Source organism: Chelonoidis abingdonii, chromosome 3 (genome assembly GCF_003597395.2).
Source record: "Chelonoidis abingdonii isolate Lonesome George chromosome 3, CheloAbing_2.0, whole genome shotgun sequence".
NCBI lineage: Eukaryota > Metazoa > Chordata > Testudines > Testudinidae > Chelonoidis > Chelonoidis abingdonii.
The window spans coordinates 153,950,609-153,971,783 of record NC_133771.1 but is presented as its reverse complement, the minus strand read 5'-3'; the positions used below and the strand labels follow the sequence as shown (position 1 = coordinate 153,971,783).

The following is a 21,175-nucleotide window of genomic DNA, read 5'->3' as shown; positions in this document are numbered from 1 at the left end:
CCTGAACCAGAAAGTTGTGAAACTGCGGGAGGAGGGATGAGCTCTCCTTTGGAATAGTGCCACCTAGATTAACTTCAGAGGCCTTTAAACACCTGAAGGGTATAGTGTCCCCCAGCAGCCATAACAAGTAGAACATGCAACACTGACACCATCTCTGGGCACTAGCGTATTTGTACATACAAGGGGCGAGATCCTGTCCCTAACCCAATGCCCACTATTCAGTCCAGTGAGGCTCTGCCATAAGGAAACCACAGCTCAGGGGAGGAGATATGTGCAACCTGTGCTGGACTCCCAGCATGCGGAAGGGCTTATTCCAGCAGGAGATGTAGTGACAGAGAAACCATGATGTGTATATGTCAGAGAGAGAGTGAGTCTTCTGACTGGGAGAGGGACTGTGAGGAGGCCTGATTCTGGGGAAAGGGGAGCAGTGATGAGGGCCAGGGCCACAGGAGAAACAGAGAGCTTAACAAGGACTTTTGCTCTTTATTTTAAATTACAAGTCCTTGAATGGGAGTCACTGAGTCACCTGACAGTAGAGAATAAACCCTCATTACACCAAAGGGGATGGTGCCCCAAGCCAGGGGCATGTTTCTCCATCCTAGGACTCTTGATCCAGACCAATAAGTTTTGGTCCAATCCCATCATGGCTCAGGGGACTTCACCTGAAACAAGGTCCACGCTGAGCAGGACCCAAGCCAAGAACCAGTGTCACCCTCTCCTGTCCTTTGTGCAGGCTAGTGCATCCCCTATGGCTGGCCCAGCAAGAAGTAGGTGCCTGCACCCTCGAGCTGTTGGGGTCCAGCGGAGATGGGGGTTGCAGGTGTGCAGCCAAGAGGTGCTCGTCACTGGTTTCAGTCTTTTAGCAGTGAAGTCATTGCTGCCCACTGGTCAAGAGTCACTGAAACAAGGAGTCTTCCCTCTTGCTGAGGACAGCAGGTGAATCCAGCTCTGCCACCTTCCCTGCATGCATCACTAGCACACGGTCTGAGTCCAGGATGGTGTTCAGCCTGGTGAGAGCAAACACAGCAACATGCATATGTGTGTGTGTAGGGGGGGGCGGTGTCTTGGTCTGTGCAGGGAGAGAGACACCAAATATTGCTCCCCAATTCATTAGCACAGAAGCCTGAGATGCCCCCATAGGCACCAATTTCTACAGAGCCCTTCATCACAGTTGCTGGGGGAGCACTTATATACACAGGGATCACTCATTCAGCACTAAAATGCAGCCATCTCTGAGGAGGAATCTGGGAGCTGTTTAACAGGAACGCTACACAACAACTTTCAAGACAGACTGAGAACCCAGGAAGACAACATTTCTAATAGGTGAGAGCAAGGAGGCTGGGAATCAGAACACCTGGGTCACCTGACTGGCTTTTCCACCAACTGGCTTTGTGAACTTGGGTGAGTTATTTTGCCAGTCTGAGCCTCAGTTTCCCTATTTGTAAAATGGGGATAAATGATACCCATTGCCTCCCGGGGGGCTGGGAGCCTAAATTCATTCTTGTCTAAAGCACACAGATACAGGGGCAGGATGCAGTATTATTAATGGTATTATAATAAACGGCATGGGACTATGTGATGTCACAGCACTGGAACTGGATCAGACCTGACATTAATAACCCAACTCTTACAGAAAGTACTAGTGGATCTTCACATGGACCCCAGGGGTCAGGATCTCGGTTTCCCATCTCCCCCAAAAGACAGAACCAGAGCAGCCCATGGTGCCAGGCTGGGGCACAAGAGTCAGTCCTGATGGAGTCAAAAGTATCAACTACTGATTCTCGTGCAGAACCTGAATTTCCCTAAAGGTCTCCCATCCAAGTAATGACTCAACCACATAAATAAGAACAGACATACTTGGTCAGAGCAATGGTCCATCTAGCCCCAAATCCTGCCCTCAAACAGTGACCAATGTCAGGTACTTCAGAGGGAATGTCCAGAACAGGGCAATTATCAAGTAATCCATCCCGTCATCCACTCCCAGCTTCTGGCAGTCAGAGGTTTAGGAACACCCAGAGAATGGGGATGCATCTCTGACCATCTTGGCTATTAGCCACTTATGGACCTATCATCCATGAACTTCTCTAATTCTTTTTTGAACCCAGTTATAATTCTGGCCTTCACAATATCCCCTGGCAAGGCATTCCACAAGCCTGACTGTGCCTTGTGTGAGGAAGTACTTATACAAGAGAGATGGGCTCCACCTAAACCAAAGTGGAACCAGACTGCTAGCACTAAACATTAAAAAGGTTGTAGAGCAGTTTTTAAACTAGGAGATGGGGGAAAGCCGACTGCTGCGCAGAGGAGCATTGTTGGATACAGACACAGACTTCTCTTAGGGAGAGTCTGAATGAAGTAAGAATCTCCAGGTTTATAGCCAGGAGCAGAGGAACAGAAGAAGGAATAATGCTAAGGGCCGGATTCAAGAGATAAACAGTCAAGCATAAAGAATCGTGGCACAATCAAGAAGAAGGCATATGCAAATAACAGGGACGACAGTTTTAAAAGTGTTGTCTACACAATGCAGAAGCCAAATAATAAGAGTGAACTAGAGAGTGCTTGTGATAAGAGAGGATAGTTGATATAATAGGCCATCCCAGGAAACCTGGTGGACTGAGAGCAATCAATGGGACCACAATCACATTCTGGGATATACAAAAGAATACGAAGGAAAGAACAGGTCAAATGACAGGGAGGAATGGCACTATACGTGAAAGAAAATGTAAGATCAAATGAAAGTAAAAATCTTAAGCAATCCACATGTTCTATAGAATCGCTAATGGATAAGAAATGTCATTCTCTCATAAAATATAAACATTAGGAATCTATGTAGCGGAGCCACATCTCCGCCTGACCAGGACACCTAATAAGTGATTATAAAGCAAGGGAATTCAGAGCACGCACGCTGTTTTGAATTTTTCAGTGGTATTCAAGAGGCATCAATTAAGAACCCCAAAATATGGGAGATTCAATTATCCTTTACACGAATATTGGACTGGGAACATTTCACTTCAGGACGAAAGGCGAGATAAAATTTCTCGAGACACTTACATACTGTATCATATTGAACCAGCTGGTAGAGGAAACCACAAGCAGGAGTACGCAACTCTACTAGATTATCGTGAGTGATGACGTCAGAGCTGGTCCAAAGGGGTAACATAGCAGGACCCAGCCTTGCAATAGTGACACCGACCAATATAACAACATTTAACATCCCGATGGTGGAAGAACATCTCAACACCCCAAACACTGTGGCTATTAATTTCAAAAGAGGGAACTAGACAAAAATGAGGGGGTTATTAAACAAAAGTTAAAGTACATGACTAAAGTGAAATCCTGCAAGCTGCATGGGCGCTTTTTAAAACACAATAATAGAGCCCAGCTTCAATGTAACCCAAATTAAGACACAGTAATAAGAACCTAAAAAGACCACCCGTGCTTACAACCATGTAAAAACAGTAAAGATAATAAAAGACGTCCTAAAAGTGGAAGTCAAATCACTAGTGCAGGTGCAAATTATAAAGAAGAAATGATAAACACTGCCACAATTAAGCGCAAAGAGTAAAAAACACACAACAAGAGGATAATGGAGACAGCTAGCCAAAAAACTCTAAGTACACAACAAAATGTTTTAAGACACAGAATCAGTGAAGGCATGCTAAACAACCAGTGGGTGCCTCTGACAACAAGATACAAAAGAGCCGCTTTGAAAACGATAAAGTCATATGTGGAGAAGCTCAAATGGATTCTTTGCTTCAGTCCCACAGTTGCGGTCGGAGGAGATGTTTAGGGAGATTCCCGCAAAGAACAGTAGCCGACTAGCGATCGGCTCTTTGTAGGTGCGAAACCAAATCTGCAGGAAACTGTCACAGATTGAAGTGTCACTAAGAGGTTTGCATAATGAATATTAAGCCCTCGCCAATCCAAAATCTGAGAGCTGCAACTCACTAACAGATCGAGCGCAAAGTACCAACCAAAAGGGGATGGGGAGTGAAGACAAACGAGAGCAGTTAATATATCATACCGTGGGTCCAAATTAGAATTTAAGAATATTTAATAAGAGCCACAGCAAATGGCAGCCACCTGTGTTCCCTTAACATTTGCTGCAAATCACGTCCAGATGCACCAAGCGACCCAGGCCACTGCCTATAGTTGGCTCAGTTTGCTCGCCTCTAGGTAGTCGACATAGCCGGCATCCTAGGGCCCTTTACCTAACAGACATCTCATACAGCTGCACAATTGATCTTAAAGAGAGTTGGCGAGAACACTGATTTACACCCCCAACTTAGAGTTAGATGGGTGAAGACCCCCTGTTTCGCGGAATTCAGCATCTCGAAATTTCCATTAACTGGAGTTTAATGAAAAGTATCCTTATCCAGGTCCTCATTATTCCTGGCAATTCATCATGAAATGTGGCATGCAGTGATTTGAATATTCTAGTCAGGAAATACGAGGCCTTGAGCTCACTTTGCGCTTTTGCCCTAGTATAGATAAAACGTAGGGTCAGAACATGATTCTGCGTGTATTTAGAAAACTCTGAAGATGACATATCGTCAATTTGACAAGATGGCTAAAGATTTCCAATTCAATCATCCTTGAGTATTAAACACAGGACGGAAACCGAACCACGAGAGGGGAGTGGGGACTTGACACCTCCACCCCCGCGCCACCCCCTTACAGACCAGAGGATCAACAGCTCACCCCAGAGAGAGAGACTAAGTTCTTCTGAATGGCATGTCCTAATGAATGCTGTCATAAAGCAGTTACGCTAAGGTTAATGCTCTTACTTGTAAGGTAGAGGGAACAATATTTCACCTAGCTCTAAGTGCCTGACACCTGACCAGAAGAAACCAAATTGAGGAGGATGATCAAAAGATGTTTCAAAGAATGGAAGGAGAAAATGTGTTTCCCTTTATCTTAAGCCAGTACTCCAGTTTCACACTCTGGAATAAAGATCAAGGAAAACAAACCACTAGCCTACAATCTATCAAAGTAGTGAGAAGGTTTAGAAAGGATACATAGGTTTATGTATTTTTTTCTTTCATAACCTATCTTGTGCGGCAACAAATAACGGAGAATTTAGCGATTTTGGGTCTCTTGGTGTAGTATAAGGATTTTTGCCCAGGAAGCAGAACTATGTTGTCGTTCATGTTATGTTCTGATGAGATTTAGCTGATATACTCTGTCCTACCTAAAGAGGTTGTGTTGGTTTTTCCCTCTTCTTTTCAAGCACTTTGGTTTCAATAACTAAAAGTCTCGCATATTTAAGAGAGCGCTGATTCGAAATTCTTTCTGTGTTAAGATCCAAAGGAGATAGCTGAGACTCACCAGCGGAATTAGGAGGAGAAGAAGAAAGGGGACATGGTTAATGCTCGCGATGCTAGTTAAAGTGAGTCCAAAGGCGATATGTAGTGATTGATCTCACAAACCAGGAATTGGGGCACACTGATGTCGACCAAGGCTACCGTCCCAGCTGCGAGGGGAAGGTTGGTCTGGGAAAGGCGGCGGAGAAGGGTGAAGTGATTACAGCAGACATAAAGAATTCCCTGCATATGGTGGCGATAGGAACAGATGAGACCAAGTCCTTTCATGGATTTGAGAACAGTAGATAATAAGCAGGTAAGAATTATGAAGGACATCTAGAAGTGTATACACAGGTAGGCAGGTCACATACAATACTGCACCCGTTAAAGTAAGTTACTACAGAGAGGGGAGAGTGAGAGCTATGACTAAGGTAATCGCACGCTATTCGCGAGAGTGCACTATCCCCCAAGGGTTCCGCAAGTCCTAGGACCCAACAAAACGCCCATATACATACTGATTGTGGACTGCACTATTTAATGCATAAAATACTGAGCAGGGATAATAAACAGTGGAGTGAGGCAAAGCTTTGTCTAAGTATTGATGCACACACTACATCATAGCAGTAGTTGCAACGCGTAAAATGCAGATCATGTTTGACAGAATCTTATCAAATTAAAATCTTCACACAACAATCTGAAAGGATAGAGCGATTCACAAGCGACAAATGGCAATGATTAGAAACTGCAACATGTATGCGAGGATATAATAGCTAAGTAACGCTAGCATTTGAAGATCAAAAACATCTACACCCCAAGCTATACTAATACGAAATGAAGGAGGGCTATTAGCAACGATTCAGAGAAATAGATAAAGCCAATCCAATGAGTCTGAGAACGTTCTTCACCTTGAGAAGACGTATAACACTATCGAGATGAAAACGGGTCGACAAGACAAGGCGGTTCAGCGCAGTAATCAGCAATACGGTAATAAAATAAATTATAAAGAGGGTATTTAGAAGAATTTATACAGTCACCTCGAAAATCAAGGCAGAATATACGCTTCATCTTTCTATTAATAGAAACGCACACCATTGTACTCTACACACCTACTAGCGATTAGAACCACTGCTGGGAGAGGTAACACGGAGTAGCCTAACATCGACAATACTAGAAAGATATTTCAAACTTTAGACATCTCTTATGAGAATAAACTTGACTCAGAAATAGGCGAGCGCAGAGCGAAAATATCACTGATAATTGCTTTATTGTGTTTGGAGATAAGGATAACCCATATGATAGATGTGGAATAGGATATGAAGATTGCTCACGTTCTCTTCAGCATTGAGAGAATAGATGGTGATTTAATTACATGGGAGGAATATGAGATCTAGAGGCTCACTACACATTTATGGAAATAAATAAAATCATTATTTTAGTGATATGGAGAATAGTTGATATAACACTAGAGCGTAGGAAGTATTATATACTTATATTGTCCCAAATAAATAGGCAAAACAAGCAAATGCGAGACAAAGGGGTGGTTACCCCATCATGATACGCCAAGAGAGAAGAAAAACTTAATGAGGAAACAGACACATGAGTGAATTAACTCAAAAAAAGATGAGTGATAAAGTAATGTCTTTGCTTACACATGACCATCGCTAACAGTCTCAATCTATAACATATAATGTGAACTTACCTTACAGTACATGAGGAGTTGTGAGCTAGGAACTAAACAGTAAGTATTAAAAGAACTTGCGCATAACTAGTCCTCAGGGTTGCTGAGATAGATGGCAAGGCAACAACATGGGTCTCATTAGCTCGGAACGGTAGGGATCTGTTAGAAGAATCACGAATGTGATTCCACGTCACCTCTCTGTTTCTCTTCTGTTTCCCAGAGAGACCATGAAAGGTGATATGCAGAAGAGATCAACTATGATCTATCTATATCATGCCTTATGTAATTAGCGGACACGGCCTCCACGTAAGGCACGATTGCTATGATGAGACACAACGTCGCGGGTGATACAGATTACCTGCGTCTTATACACAGAGTTCGATCCTTTGCACCCGTAGAAGCAGAATATTAAGCACAGACATGATGGATTCAGCTAAATCTATTGTGTATACCACCATATCTTCGAGACATATTAATTGTCACCAGCTTCACTAGCAACTCGTAGCGAGCTGTACCGCATGGAAAGAGTTTGTCAGAGGATGGAGATGGATGGCAGGAGAGAGATCACTTGATCATTGCCTGTTAGGTTCACTCCCTCTGGGGCACCTGGCATTGGCCACTGTCGGTGGACAGATACTGGGCTAGATGGACCTTTGATCTGACCCGGTATGGCCGTTCTTATGTTCTTATGCTTGTTTTAAACCAGCTGCCTATTAATTTAATTGGGTGATGCCTGACTCTTGTGTTACGTGAAGGGGTTAATTAACGCTTCCTTATTCACTTTCTCCACCCCATTCCTGATTTTATGGACTTCTGTCATAACCCCCCCTTGTCTCTTTTCCAAGTTGAACAGTCCTTGTCTTTTTTACTCTCTCCTCATATGGAAGCTGCTTAATACCCTTAATTATTTCTGTTGCCCTTTTCAGTACCTGTTCCAATTCTAATGTATCTTTTTTGAGATGGGATGACCAGAACTGAACCCAGTATCCAGATGACATTAGTCTACAGCCTGAGGTGGCCTGGCTGGAAGATGCTCTTCCTATCCACCAGTCCCTTCTTTCCCTTGGACCTTTTTGACCTAGTGGTACTGGCCCATACCAGGGGAGCGAGGACATCCCTGGCCCAGAGGTGGCAGTGCCGTCTCTCATCCTCTGGCTGTCCTGCAGTGCCCTCTACTGGGCAAGACCAGCTGTATTTCATGTTCCGCACCCTCTCCGCTCTCCATGATGGCAGGGAGCTGTCAGGCTCTCAGTTTTCTATATTCTCAACCCCTTTTCACCCTCTGAAGCTGCAATACCCCTGTTCCACTTGGCAGGAAAGTCAGGGGCTCCCTAAGTCCCTATCAGACAGCTTCCAGCAATACATAGAATGTAGTGGGTTTCCACCTGGCACCTACCAAAGAGAAGAGTTTGCTATTGGGCAGTATCTGGATGCTCCTGGAGACTGGCAGCAGTCAGGTGGACTAGGGCCCAGGGGCAGGGGCTGAAGGGGGATGGTAAATACCTGCTTCACTCCAGAGCAACAAAAGGAAACAGACAAATTTGCACTTGAAAAATCTTGTCATGCTCAACTCACATATGGAGCTGAATATCAAGGTGGGGGCAAACATGATGCTGAGACTGTGGGCGTGGCCAGCACTGTGAGCATGGCGAGTGGGTAATGATGGCACTGTGGGCGTGGCCAGTGAGTAATGCTGGGACTGTATGTGTGGCTAGTGGGGGAAGACTGGCGCTGTGGTGAGGTGAGTTTAAGAGCAGAGGGCTGTCCCTTTCTCCATAAGGCTTTTAGAAGGCTCACAGGGTATGTTTACACTGCCTCTGGCAGCCAGCCTCCCAACCAAGGTCCAGAGACTTGGGCTAGCAGGGCTTATGTTAGCGCTCTAAAAACAGCTGTGCAGATGGTGCTTCAATGTTACAGTTTGGGCTGGAGCTCAGGGTGTCACCACGACCCCACCTGCCTCCCCGCAGCTCTAAAACTTGAGCTCTAGACCAAGCTGCAACAGTTATTTTGAGAGCGCTAGTGTGAGCCCCTCTCGCACAAATCTGTGGAAGGGGCTGGAAGGCTCACTCCCCAATGCAGAGGAGACATGCACTTGGTGTGAGAGGAAGCCGGCTGTACCTGTGAGCAATCGTGAGCACAGTTTTGTCAGCAAAGCGCTGGCGGATGGTCTGCTGTAGCAGCTGATCGGTCTTCTGATCCACACTGGCTGTGGCCTCATCGATGCACAGCACCTGCCAGTGACACAGTGACAAAGTAAAGGGTATCCCAACACCATGGGAGGAGATCTCTGTTCCCGGCCCAGAGATACATCTAAGAGGGTAGCATAACTCAGCTCACAGCCCTGATTCCATACACATCACACTGTCCATTTACTCACTAAGGCTTCCTGACACAGACTCCCTGTCCTGCCCTTCCACCTCCACAATCAGGAACAGGCACTCCCTCTCCGAACAAGTAACTTCCCTGCTCAAAGCAGGGAGAATCCAGTTGGAGTTAGCAGCACTCACCTTGGCCTGGGTCAGGAGGGCTCTTGCCAGACACACAAGCTGCCTCTGTCCCACTGACAGACTCTTTCCTCTCTCCCCCAGCTCATAGTCCAGTCCACCTGCAAGGAGGCAAGAACAGCACTCACCCAGCAAGGCTTTGGTTAGAGCCCCTGGACAGCATGCCTGGGCCAGGAGCTTCCAGCTGGTACTCAAGATCTCATCTCTGCTCAGCCCCAGTCCAAAGCCTTGGGATTTTAGACTCGGACAGAAGCAAGATTTGTCACTAACAGTATGTGTGTATTCTCTGCCAGGATCACAGAGGCTGCTGTGTGAGACTTGGAAGCCCCTATCCTTCCCCCACACTGGATCCCATTGGGGCTTGGCCTCCCTTAGTCAGATCCTGCCAGAGCCTTGCCTACCACCCCCACCAGATACCTCACCTGCTCATGTCCTTCCACTGGACCTTACAGGATTCTGCTTGGGCCTCACATGACTATCCCCTTGGACCCCACTGGGGTCTTGCCTCCCCATACCAGATCTTGCTGCACCTAGGCCCTTGACTACCACCTCCAACCCACTGGCTCTGTCCACTGCCAGAGCCTCCTCATCTCCTGCAGGCATTGGACTCACCCATCTGAGTAATCACCGCCTGTAGGTGGCACTGCTCCAGCACCTGGTACAGGTCAGAGTCTGTATGTCGCCCCAGGGGGTCCAAGTTCTCCCGGATTGTCCCACTGAACAAAAATGGGTCCTGGGGGATTATGGCCAGTTTGGATCTGCAGGGAGAGGAGAGATGAAAGCTTAGCAGGTGGGAACCAGGCTGGCCCTGACTCTCCTTGGCCGGTCTCAGCCATGGGCACTGTAAACAGGGCATGCCTGAGACACATCAGGGACCAGGCAGGGCTCTTCTCAGCCTGAGAGTCTCAGCACACACAGCCAGGGCAGAAGGGGCTCAGGGACATTTCAGCAACTGATAGGAAACTAGCATAAGCAGCCAAAAGGGGCCAGAAAGGATCTCCACTAACCAGTCCCCTCAGTATCACTTTGCTGACAGCTATTAGAACCACAGAGTCCTGTCTCTGGTGTAAGGGCTCTTGGCTGGACCCTAAATGTCACTTGCTCCTCCTTCTGCTCTGCCCACCCTACCTCAGACTCTCCAGGCCCACCGATCGGCTGTCGACATTGTCCAGGAGGATCCGTCCCTCTCTCAGCTCCACCATGCGGAAGAGTGCCAAGAAGATGGTAGATTTGCCAGATCCAGTGCGCCCCACAATCCCCACTTTCTCTCCAGGGTAGATGGTGAAGGTCACCCCATCCAGAACATTGGGCAGTCCCGGCCGATATGTCAGAACCACCTGCTGGAACTCCACGTGGCCCCGGCTCGGCCAGTCAGGGGCAACCTCAAAGGAAGAAGACGATGAGACCAAAGTGTGACCAGGATCAACTACCAGCCCTGCCCCACTTGCCACCTGTCCCTTTACCTGGCTTCTCAGTTCCTGACCATTCCTGACTCTAAGCCTTCTCTGCATCTCCCAATTGCACACCAGCCCAGCTCCACCCACCTTGCCCTTCTCCGTCTGCACGAGAAGACCTTGGGGGTGGGGAAAATGGGGGGTTGGTATTAGGAAAGGGCAATTGCTCTGGGCAGCTGCTGTAGATCAGGCCAGCAGTCCTCAGTGCCCACTCATTAGATCGCTGTAATCATCTCCAGCCACTGGCACATCAGGGCCCTGTGGGACATCTGAGCAGATGGGAAGAACGCACAGACAGGAGAGACAGTCAAAGCACAGATCCATGAGATGGGATGCAGGCCAGAACTGGAGGGCTAAGTGAGAAGTTTTACCTGGACCAGCTGCTCCTGGGGCTCTATGGGGATGTCTGTGGAGTATTCCTCTGCTCGCTCCACACTCACCATCATGGTCTCTGTCTGTGTGAAGCTGGAGATGAGGCCTGACAGCAGTTTTGTGACCGACAGGGCATACGAGAGGGCCAGGCCTACAAGACCTGAGATGATAAGAGAGCACAGCAGGCATGTGAAGGAGTAGCAAAAGCTGGGGACGCAGCTCCAGCCAGGGTGGACTGAGAGAGATAAGGAAGGAGCCAACGCTCCAGGGGAAGGTTATAAGATGGCAACCCAGCTCTGGGATAGGGAGACTGAGGGGGAGGAGAGAGGCTGAGGATCTATCTCATGGGCAGGTGGACAGAGCTGCAGCTCTGGGACAGGGAACAGGATGGCCTGAAACCAAGTGTTTTGGACTCTGTATTGGATCCTGGCTAAGGACTGGCCAGACATGCTGGAAGAATGACTGTGGTGAGAAAACTACTTTGAACAAGAAACTCTAAGTTTGTTAAGTTAGATTTTAGTCTTAGAAGCATATTTTTACTTTTGTTTGTTTGTAACCATTTCTATCCCAATTCCTTCTACTTAGTATCATACTAAGGGCCATGAATCAGTGTTCGTGACACACTCCCCATCAGTACCCGGCCCGGGCAAGCTAATGATCTGATCTGTGGACCAAATTCGGTGATGAAGCCAGGTCTGTGCCACCTGTGGCACGTTGCGCATAAACTAGGAAGGCTTAAATACCTGTTCTTTGTTAATAAACCTAATCTTGTTTTATTACACAACCCTTTCTATGCAGTGTTTCCAACTGACAAGTAAAATCCTCAGTCAACTGAAGAGGCTGGTGCTGTCTCTTTAAAGAAGCAGAGAACTCAATCAGGTTTTGTGAGTGCTACACTGAGAGGGGCTGAGCACTGCAGAGGAGATGGCTTTGGGGAGACTCGGGACTGCAAGGAGTAACCAGACTGAGGTCACTGTGCTGCGAGCAGGCTGGTGGTATCAGGATTCTGAGCCAAAGCTGCACAGCACAGAAGCACCCAGGGTTACTGGGCAGGCAGTGACACAACCCCTTACTGGTCTGGGTGACCCTCCAAAGTTCCAGAGCACACCTGGATTTCCCAGTTGCCTCTGGTGCTGGATGATGGCAATTCCTGCTATAGCTGTAACCACAGCAACTCCAATCATCTGTAGGCGGATGTCCAGCCACTGCATGGCGGTGTTACTAGCAAAGAGGCAGCGCTGGTTCTGCTCCAGTCGCAGCTGATTCTCTGCCTCAAATCTAGGCCGGGCACAATGCAGTGGTTAATATCAGAATTAGCCCCAGGGCCCACTGCCATTCATCTGTCACCCGAGCCAGCCCCGGGCCAGATTCTGTAGGTAACTTGTCCCTTACAAGAGTAAAAGCCCCAAGTTCTCCAGGTGCTGGCACCCTCCCCATCCAAGGAGCAGTCCTCACCTGTCTGTGGCCCGGGTGGCTCGGATAATGCTCAGCCCTGTCAGGGTCTCTGAGAAATGGGTATAGATGGGGGACAGGGTGAGGCTGTAGAGGCGCTTGAGCTCACGGGAGGTGCGCCGGTAATAGCGCTGGATTGAAAAGTAGAGGACAGTCAGCGGCAGCAAGATCAGGCCAATCCAGGGCAGCCCATAGGTTATCATCACCAGCATGCCCAGCAGCCCAAAGACATTGGCCAGGAAGATGTTGAGGATGAAGGGCAGGCTGTCGTCCACACAGTACAGGTCCGAAGAGAAGCGGTTCAGGATCCGGCCCATCGGCGTAATGTCAAAAAAGGTCACCGTGGCCTGGCAACATGGGAACCAGAGTGGTAAGAGCCACACTGGGCTGGGACAGCCTTGGAGAGGGAGCAGTGCCCCTGGAGCTACAGCTTGGCTGGCAGGTGGCCCAGCAAGCAGCCATCATTCAGAATGCCTGGAGAGAGGCAGGACTGAACATGGAGCAGGAAGGAATTTCCAGCCTGCAGTGGCCCGGCAGATCCAGACTCCAAACCCCTCTCCTCCCCAGTGTGGAGGTGCCCTGCTGGAATGGGCATCCCCAATCCCCAACAGCAGCACACATCTCACAAGGCACAGCCAGTCACCTTCACAATGGGGTGGCTTCAAGGTACCTCTTGCTGTGGAGAGTTGAGAGGCAGGCATAATGATTGCAGCCAAGGCGTGGGCAATCTGTTCACCTCCCTGGCTGAGCAGGTCAGCACTCCAGTGAGACGGTTTGTGACTATCTCTGTTCCCCCAGCCCTCATTTCTCTCTCCGAGCTGAGCTCCTGGGACCTCACCCTACCTCACCCTTTCAACTGTTACCTTCATCACTCTTTGGAGCAGCCGGCTGTGAATGACAGTGGCAGCGCGGATGGTGCCATAGGCGAAGAGGAAGGCCCGCAGGATGGTGAAGACTGAGTTGGCCCCAGCAATGCTGCCATACACCGTCAGGTAGAAGTTCACATCCAGTGTGCTATTGGGATGGACTGGAGCTGTGCCCAACACCTGGACGCGGGAGCTGGGAGAGAGAAAGAGACAGAATGTGTTTCAGCCACAGTGCACACTATGCCAAGGCTGACACCTAGAGCCCCTGAGCCAGCAAACGCAAGGGCCAGGGTCGGGGAGAAGCCAAGGGTCCTTATTCCCAAGATGGGCTATCAGCTTCTTCCTGCTTTTCACCAGCCATGGCAAGCTGTGGCAGACTGATCTCTACAATTCCAAATGCAGGCACTCTCTACCTCCAAGAGCCTTGTGCAGCCAAGAGGTCTCCCATCTGCCTCAGACAGCAGATCCAGCAGCACTTCTTCACTACCCCTTTTTGTTCCTATCTAGCTCTCACAACCATACTGGTTCTGTGCAATGGGGGCATTTAGCTAGCTTCTATTCACAGCAAGAGGCCTTTGCAAAAGGGGTACTAAGGAGCAACTTTGGAGATCATTGCTCTCCCCACAGCCAGACCACGCCAACTCCTGAGCCAGCCTACGCCCACTTACACAAGCCCCGCAAAGGAGAAGAGCAGCAGCTGTGGGGAAGGGACAGAAGCTGACACGGGCCTCATGGAAATGTTTGCCGTCTGGGGCAAGTTGGAGATCCAGTGTGACAGCCACCAAACTGAGATGTTCCTGGATGCTGCAGAGATACACAAGAGTCAGTGCAGGGTGGGGGTTAGACTCTGCTTCAGCCAACGTGGGGGAGAAGAGCAGGAAGTGGAGCTGAGCTGGGGCTGTCCTGAGGAAATGCCCTTACCACCTCACTACCCATCCTAATCTATACCCTGGTGTCAATACATTCGCCACTGTGGTTACTTGAGCAGTAGAGATGACAGCAGCCATAGGAGCCAGGTACAGCAGGCCCCTGGGGAAAAACTATCTTCTATGGAGACACTAACCCACACCCTAGTGTCTCCCAGGGTAGCAGGGGCACAAATTAGGACACAATGTCTTGCCCTCACTCTGACTAACGGCTCTGGACAAACCCTTCAACTTGATGGACTGGAAAGTGCTGAAGGTGCCCCGGCTGGAAGGTTAGGAGAATTGGGCCTTCCCCCTGCAGGGGCTATGGAGAGAGAGTAAACCCAGTCTCCCACCACCAGGGGACCCTCACATATCTAGGGAGCGTAGCGAGGTAGCAAGAATAGAGAATGGCCCAAACAGAGAGTGGAGCAAGCTGCTGCCTTACCTTGCATCAGGAGCAGGGAGAAGAGGATGGACAATGCTAGGCAGCTGCCCACTGCCAGCCAATATGTCCTATACACCTGAAAAGCTACTGCTCCTTCTTTCTTTTCTTCCTCCCGCTGGAGGAGGCAGGTGGCTTGGCCCAGTTCCTCTGCCTCTATCTCTGTGTCCTCCTCCTGGCCTTGCTCAGCAGGAACTGGGGGGAAAAGGCACAGGTCAGTGCAGCACCAGTAGGACCAGCTCTTCACTGTTAACAGGGCAGGCCTATGCAAAGGGGAAGGCTTTGCCATATTCTTAGGAGGCTTTCTAAGGTTTGTCCCCTCTTCCTTCCCTTTGCAACAGAGTTCATGCCAGCTGCACCCTGTTCTACAGGCATCTATCAGGAAGTTCTGCAGCAGGTGGGAGTGCAGATCAGCATACTGCTTCCTGGCCAGTATCCGATGGCCCCATTACCCCAAGCATAGAAAATACCTCTGGCCTGCTTTGTGAGGTGTGGGATTGGGGATTCTTTTCCAAGCCCTACAGCTATCAATTTAATTACCCCCATTTCAGCTCATAACTGCAGATGTGATTACTGCTAAGGAGCCAGGAGGACTCAGAGAAACCTATGTATTCAGACCTTTTCCACATATATTATATGCTATTTCTGGCACGAAAAGGAGGCAAAGCCTAATCAGCAGATCAAGCCCAGGGCTGTGAACCAGCAGTCTAATAATCCCAACTCAGTCTGTGATGTTAGGCAAGTCACTTCCTCTGTCTCCCTCAGTCTCCCTTGGCTGCTTTCCTGCTCCACCCTGTCCCATTAGTGTAGTTTTTTTGAACTCTTGCTTGGAGATCAAATAGTGGCAGTAGGTAGTTCCGCATGGATGTTTATCCTGAGCCACAGTGACCCCACCCACCCTCACCAATGCCCCTCAAACTGCCATATATTGACCTTTATTCTGCCTCCTCTTATTCTTCTCATTGACCTTGAGGGTGGCTTCCACCAGTGGCAGGATTTCGGATGGAGTACCTAGAAAGAGAGAGACTGTGAGTGCTTTATACACTGCAGAGATCCTAGGGACCGTGTGCCAGCTATGAAAGTTCAGCTAGCTATTTGGTACAAGATGGCCCACTTTACTTCTGCCTCTGCCCTCCTATTCCTTCATTCAGTACCCACAAACCACTGCTCCACAGCTTCCTGTCCCTGCATTGTGTCTTACTCCAAGGCCCCTCTCTTCAGAGTCCGTCTGCTTTATCCATACTCCTGTACATTCACCACGTCCCAGTTCTCCCAGCTTATCCAGCTTATCCAGTGTTCCTCTTCCCCAGGGCTCCCCCAGCCTCTTTGCAGCTGTCTGCTTTGATCCTCTATGGCCATTTTCCATCTGAACTCACAGCCCATCTGTCTGTCTGATAAGGCTGGGACAGAGTTCTTAGCCATCTGGTATACAGACTGAAACAAAAGCAGGTGTGCCACTGTACCTATCTTGACTATTCTGCCACTGTCCATGAGCAGCAAGGTGTCAGCCTTCTCTAAAAACTCCGTCCTGTGTGTGCAGAGAATCCTGGTTTTGTGTTTGAGAACTCCCAGAATACATTTCTGCATAAGGTGACTGGCTACATCAGCATCAACAGCTGCCAGTGGATCATCAAGAAGATAAATCTCTTTCTCCTGAGGAAGAAGAGACAGTGATACATTTCCCAGTTCCTTCAGTTCCAGCTTTCCCCAGTAGGTGGTGTTGTAGAGAATGGTGCAAGGGAATTGCAAGCTCCCAAGTCCTTTAGCCCCAGCCTGCATGAACAGGAAGAGCTGGAGGATGTGCAGCAGGAGCTCTGGCTGTTGGGCGCTTCCAGCTTCTCTAGCCCAGCCTTGAGTCTTGGAGAGCGCACCTGCAGCAACTGGCCCTCTGTAGGGTCACTCTCCTATTTACCTGATAAATGGCTCTAGCGAGGGCGAGTCGAGCCTTCTGTCCCCCACTAAGGGTCACTCCATTCTCACCCACCTCCGTCTGGTCACCTGCTGGTAAGATCTAGAAGTGAAACACACAAGATAATGCATTAAAAAAGTTGCTTCACAGAGGCAGCATAACATACGGGATGCAGAACCAGGACTCCTGAGTGCTATTCCCGGCTCTGACATTAACTCACTATGAGACTTTGGACAAGACACAGGTGGCCTGATTTTCAGAAACTCTGAGCACCCACAACTCCCACTAACATCAAAGGGAGCTGTCAGTGCTCAGCATCTTGGAAAAAATCAGACTATAAGCCTCCTTGTGTTTCTGCTTCCCTGTCTGCACAACAAAAGGACAACAATCCCTCCCTCCCGGGTATAGTAGGATGGTTCATCAGCTAATGTGTCTAATGTGCTTCCTGGATGAGATGTGGGGATTACTGATTGGAGAAGGGTGAGGGCTTGAATCAACCTAGATGAGCAATTCTTTCCTTACAGCTCTCTTTAGGGTTGAGGTGTAGAGCATCATCAGACCTGCTGAGAGATTTGTTACTGCCTCCTCTCCCAAAAGGAGTCTGCTCTGCAGTTCCTTGGGACATCTGGGGTTGCTGCCTTGATACTGCCAGCAGTCCCAAATGGAAGACACAAATTCAGGCCTCTTCTCATCCTTCATGGCCCCACCAGATCCTGGGGAAGACTTTCTGATCCAACAAATCACTGGCTCCTGATAGTTTCCCTGTAGCCAGAACCTGACTGCTTATTAATGGGAGTACTCAGGGAGCCTTGAACAACCTCTCCCTTCCCTGGGATTCAGAGCTTTCTGCTCCTCAGGACAAGTTTAGAGGAAACAGTTCAAAGTGTTGCCAAACCAACCTCACACACGCGCCTCAGCCCAAGGGAAAGGAAGTGACTCAATGGCCGGTACTAGTAATGAAAATGAACAAACGGTTAGGTTGCGTGAGACACACGGCACATTTGGCTTAGGAAGGAGGGAGAGGCTGGAGAAATAGGTTCTGTGCCCTGATGGAGAAGTTAAGGTTCAGGCTGAGATTCAAGGCAGGGCACAGGGAAGCCAGTGGGATGTTTTCATCACAGGGCACTCACATTCAGATCGTCGGAAAGTGCACAGGCCTCAAGCACCTCCTGGTAAAGCCTGGCATCGTAGTCCCTCCCAAAGAGGATATTCTCACGGACAGTGGTAAACTGGATCCAAGGCTCCTGGGTGGCCAGGCCGAATCCTCGCTCCAGATCCCAGACATACACTTGCCCACCAAGTCTGCAAACACCCCAGAGCCAGGTAGGGGAGAAAGGCAGAAAAGGAAAGGAGAAGAAATAACATGGAGAGAGTGTGCCTGGTAAATCCCTGGTAGCAGAGGTGCTGGGAGGTGGGACAAGGGAAGAGGTGTCTTTGGCTATTTACCTGTTGAGTTCTCCAGTGATTGCTGCAAGCAGAGAGCTCTTCCCACAGCCAACCTTCCCAACAACTCCCACCAGTGCCCCCTGCAGAGGGAAACAAGCAGCAGCAGATTTATTGCATTAACACTTGGCTCTTCTGGCTACGGTTCCCTCTTCCATATTCCCTGCACCCTCACTCACCTTTGCCACTGCCAGGTCCTGAATGAAGATCTGCAGAGTCCCTCCAGACAGGTGCTGCCTGGTGCTCTCCTCCCTGGGCGGTGACCAGGAGAAGGTGGAGTGATGCATTTCCAATGCAGAGGATGGGTCTGTGGGGCCATCTGGCAAAAGAAAAGCAGCACAGTCCCTGCATTAATCCTCAAGGGTCAGAAAGTGCAGGGGAGACACTAAGCTGGGCTCAGCCACTCCTGCAGTAGGTTTCCAAAAGAAGACAGCCCAGACAATCTCAGATGCTGGTAGCACCATCAGCTCCACTCCCAAACAGAGTAGGCAAGGATAAGAAACAGTTCTGACACACTACCCACAGCTGTACAAGGCCACTGTGTGACACTGAGACACTTCCCTGTTGTAACGTCACCTTAAAATCCTTCCTTCTTTCTCTCTTCCACCTGTCTCTGAATCCCTGTAGAAACCAAGTGGAGACCCAGTGACTCCCATGGAGTCATTCCAAGAACAAACTGGACTCCCTATGTCTGAAGAGGAAAGGAACAGCAGGGAGCTGGCAACAGGGATGAGGGGAAGAAGGGAAATATGGAGAAGAGAGTGCAGAGGTTTCACCCAGTCTGCCAACCAAAGCCAAGGGGCTGATGGCTTCAGTGTCAAGGAAGATTTTGGAGAAATGAGCAAGCATCCTTTGCTTTGAGAATATACAAAGGCAGGAATCAGCAGGCATAGGCATGGTCTGTTTGGTTCTGGTGGAGAGTAATGCTATTGCCCTGTCCTCTACTTGGGACATTTCCATGGGTCCATGGTGTGCGCTCACCTCAGACTGACTGAAGGGAGCACAGCTCACTGCTCAGCATCCTAGGAGTTCAGAGGAGGTGGAGCAGTTACCTAACTGCACTAGGGCCAGTGAGCCCATTTCCTATAGACTTGTTCCCTGTGCACTCCAAGCACCTTCTGTGTTCAGACTTCTCTGTTTTTCTCTTCCCACCCCACACATGGAAATTCCACCCAAAAGCCTACAGCATCCATTCCTGCTTGTGTCCCATCTCCTGTCTCCATACCAGTGGTGTAATAAGTATGCAGGTCCTGGTCAGAGAGCTCAAGGAAACGCTGGATGCGATCCAAGGACACCTTGGCATCCAAGATTCCATTCAACACCCAGGGGAAGTTATTGAGGGGAAGAATCAGCATCCCAACAAGCGCCAAGGCTGTAAACACCTGTGCCAGAGAGGGAGACAATAAAGAATTGGGGGATAATGACCCTTTGGCACCCCCCCTACACACACACAGAAGAGTTTCACAGATTAGAGACCATCCTAGGGAGGGGGAAGACAGAATGAACAGATGTCCTTGCATCGGTGGGAAGGTCATGGCCCACAGAAGGGTACTGAGCCCTATTCTCAGGGTGGCTACAGCTGCACTCAGCATGGTGGGCTGATTTCTGTCCCCAGGGGAGATTTCAGAGGAATGCAACCCCATGCAGGAGAGGTGCCCCACTGTCATTCTGCTTAGGATGGTTCTGAAAACTCTCTTCCCACCTCACACATCAGTCTGAGCACAGCAATGGGGTTGCACAGGTCTCCCCTGTCATTCACCTTGGTGGCAGTGAGTTGGTGCCCCAGCAGGACATAGGTAATGAAGATGACAATGGAGACAACTACTGGCAGTGCTGCCCACAGGTACACGCACACAGCATCCAGGTACTTGATGGCTCGCAGCTTCTGCAACTCCTTGGCTCGGCAGGCATTTATCCGGGCACCGAAGTGCCGCTCCCAGGTGTAAAACTTGATCACTCGCATGCCACACAGGAACTCTGTCATTAGCTGCGGGCAGAGAGGCAAGCAGAACAGAACAGTCCCAGAGCCATATCACACTAGGTGCTAGCCACACAGATCTGACAGAGAGGAGACAAATGATGGAGAAACAAGGGGCCAGGACTAGGACATGTCTACATGTGGCAGGGGCAGCACTCAGGAGCTCTGACCCCTCTTCCCTGATGCTACGCCTTCCCATTTGAGCTCTGTGGTGTTCAGTAAAAAACTAAACACTCAGTATTTAATGTCTGAGCAAAACAATTGGCTCTCCACAGAAGATTCATCCCGCAAAACAGTCCTGACTTATCTGGAGAAGACCACCATGCATACTGGGGGAAGTATACAATTAGATACAACTTCCTTCAGGAACATATTGTAAAAGCTCCTACGGATTTGCTGTGCGTCTGGGAGTGAGACTTAAGTTTCTATGCTTCCAAAATATGGGTTGAGAATTGCCAAAAGGATTGGAGGGGCTGGAGAGAGCTCTGTCACCATTGTAGATGGTAGGTTAAAACATTACCATAAAATCCTATCACACTGGAGCCCAGGACACTTTGATAGTAATCCCCCAAGGGAAGAGACAGTGCTGGAGATGCTCACATGGCAGAAGCGAGAAAGTGGATGACACTGACTCTGAGCATGCCAAATCAGAAAGGCACAAAACCACCATATAAAGGTGGATGCAGGCATTTTGAACCAGCAGTGGGCAGGTGTCATAAATAGATAGCTAAGGGTTAATGTTTCTTTCACCTGTAAATGGTTAACAAAGGGAACCAAACACCTGACCAGAGGACCAATCACGAAACCGGATTTTTCAAAGCTCAGGGGAGGGAATGTTTGACTCTGAGTCTTTTGTCTGTCTCTCG

The 21,175-nt window shown here is 49.1% G+C and overlaps 1 protein-coding gene across 3 annotated transcripts in view; it reads right to left on the bottom strand.

The window, feature by feature from the left end:
- Positions 1-463: 463 nt before the first annotated feature.
- ABCC10 (ATP binding cassette subfamily C member 10) overlaps positions 464-21,175 on the bottom strand; it is a 29,959-nt gene continuing 9,247 nt past the window's right edge. For 2 of the 3 annotated variants that reach the window (XM_075064238.1, XM_075064239.1), the window contains 19 exons: positions 20,091-20,318; positions 19,557-19,713; positions 18,511-18,650; positions 18,335-18,414; positions 18,019-18,190; positions 16,892-16,990; positions 16,443-16,632; positions 15,913-15,990; positions 14,983-15,174; positions 14,298-14,433; positions 13,627-13,822; positions 12,767-13,110; positions 12,420-12,589; positions 11,311-11,471; positions 10,614-10,867; positions 10,098-10,243; positions 9,489-9,586; positions 9,100-9,212; positions 464-1,007 (listed from right to left, as the gene is read on the bottom strand). In XM_075064238.1, the coding sequence (XP_074920339.1) occupies positions 896-1,007; positions 9,100-9,212; positions 9,489-9,586; positions 10,098-10,243; positions 10,614-10,867; positions 11,311-11,471; positions 12,420-12,589; positions 12,767-13,110; positions 13,627-13,822; positions 14,298-14,433; positions 14,983-15,174; positions 15,913-15,990; positions 16,443-16,632; positions 16,892-16,990; positions 18,019-18,190; positions 18,335-18,414; positions 18,511-18,650; positions 19,557-19,713; positions 20,091-20,318 (3,066 nt within the window). In that variant the 3' untranslated portion in view covers positions 464-895. Of the gene's footprint in view, positions 1,008-9,099; positions 9,213-9,488; positions 9,587-10,097; positions 10,244-10,613; positions 11,209-11,310; positions 11,472-12,419; positions 12,590-12,766; positions 13,111-13,626; positions 13,823-14,297; positions 14,434-14,982; positions 15,175-15,912; positions 15,991-16,442; positions 16,633-16,891; positions 16,991-18,018; positions 18,191-18,334; positions 18,415-18,510; positions 18,651-19,556; positions 19,714-20,090; positions 20,319-21,175 lie in introns of those variants that run through there. The other variant, XM_075064240.1, reaches the window with a different exon arrangement.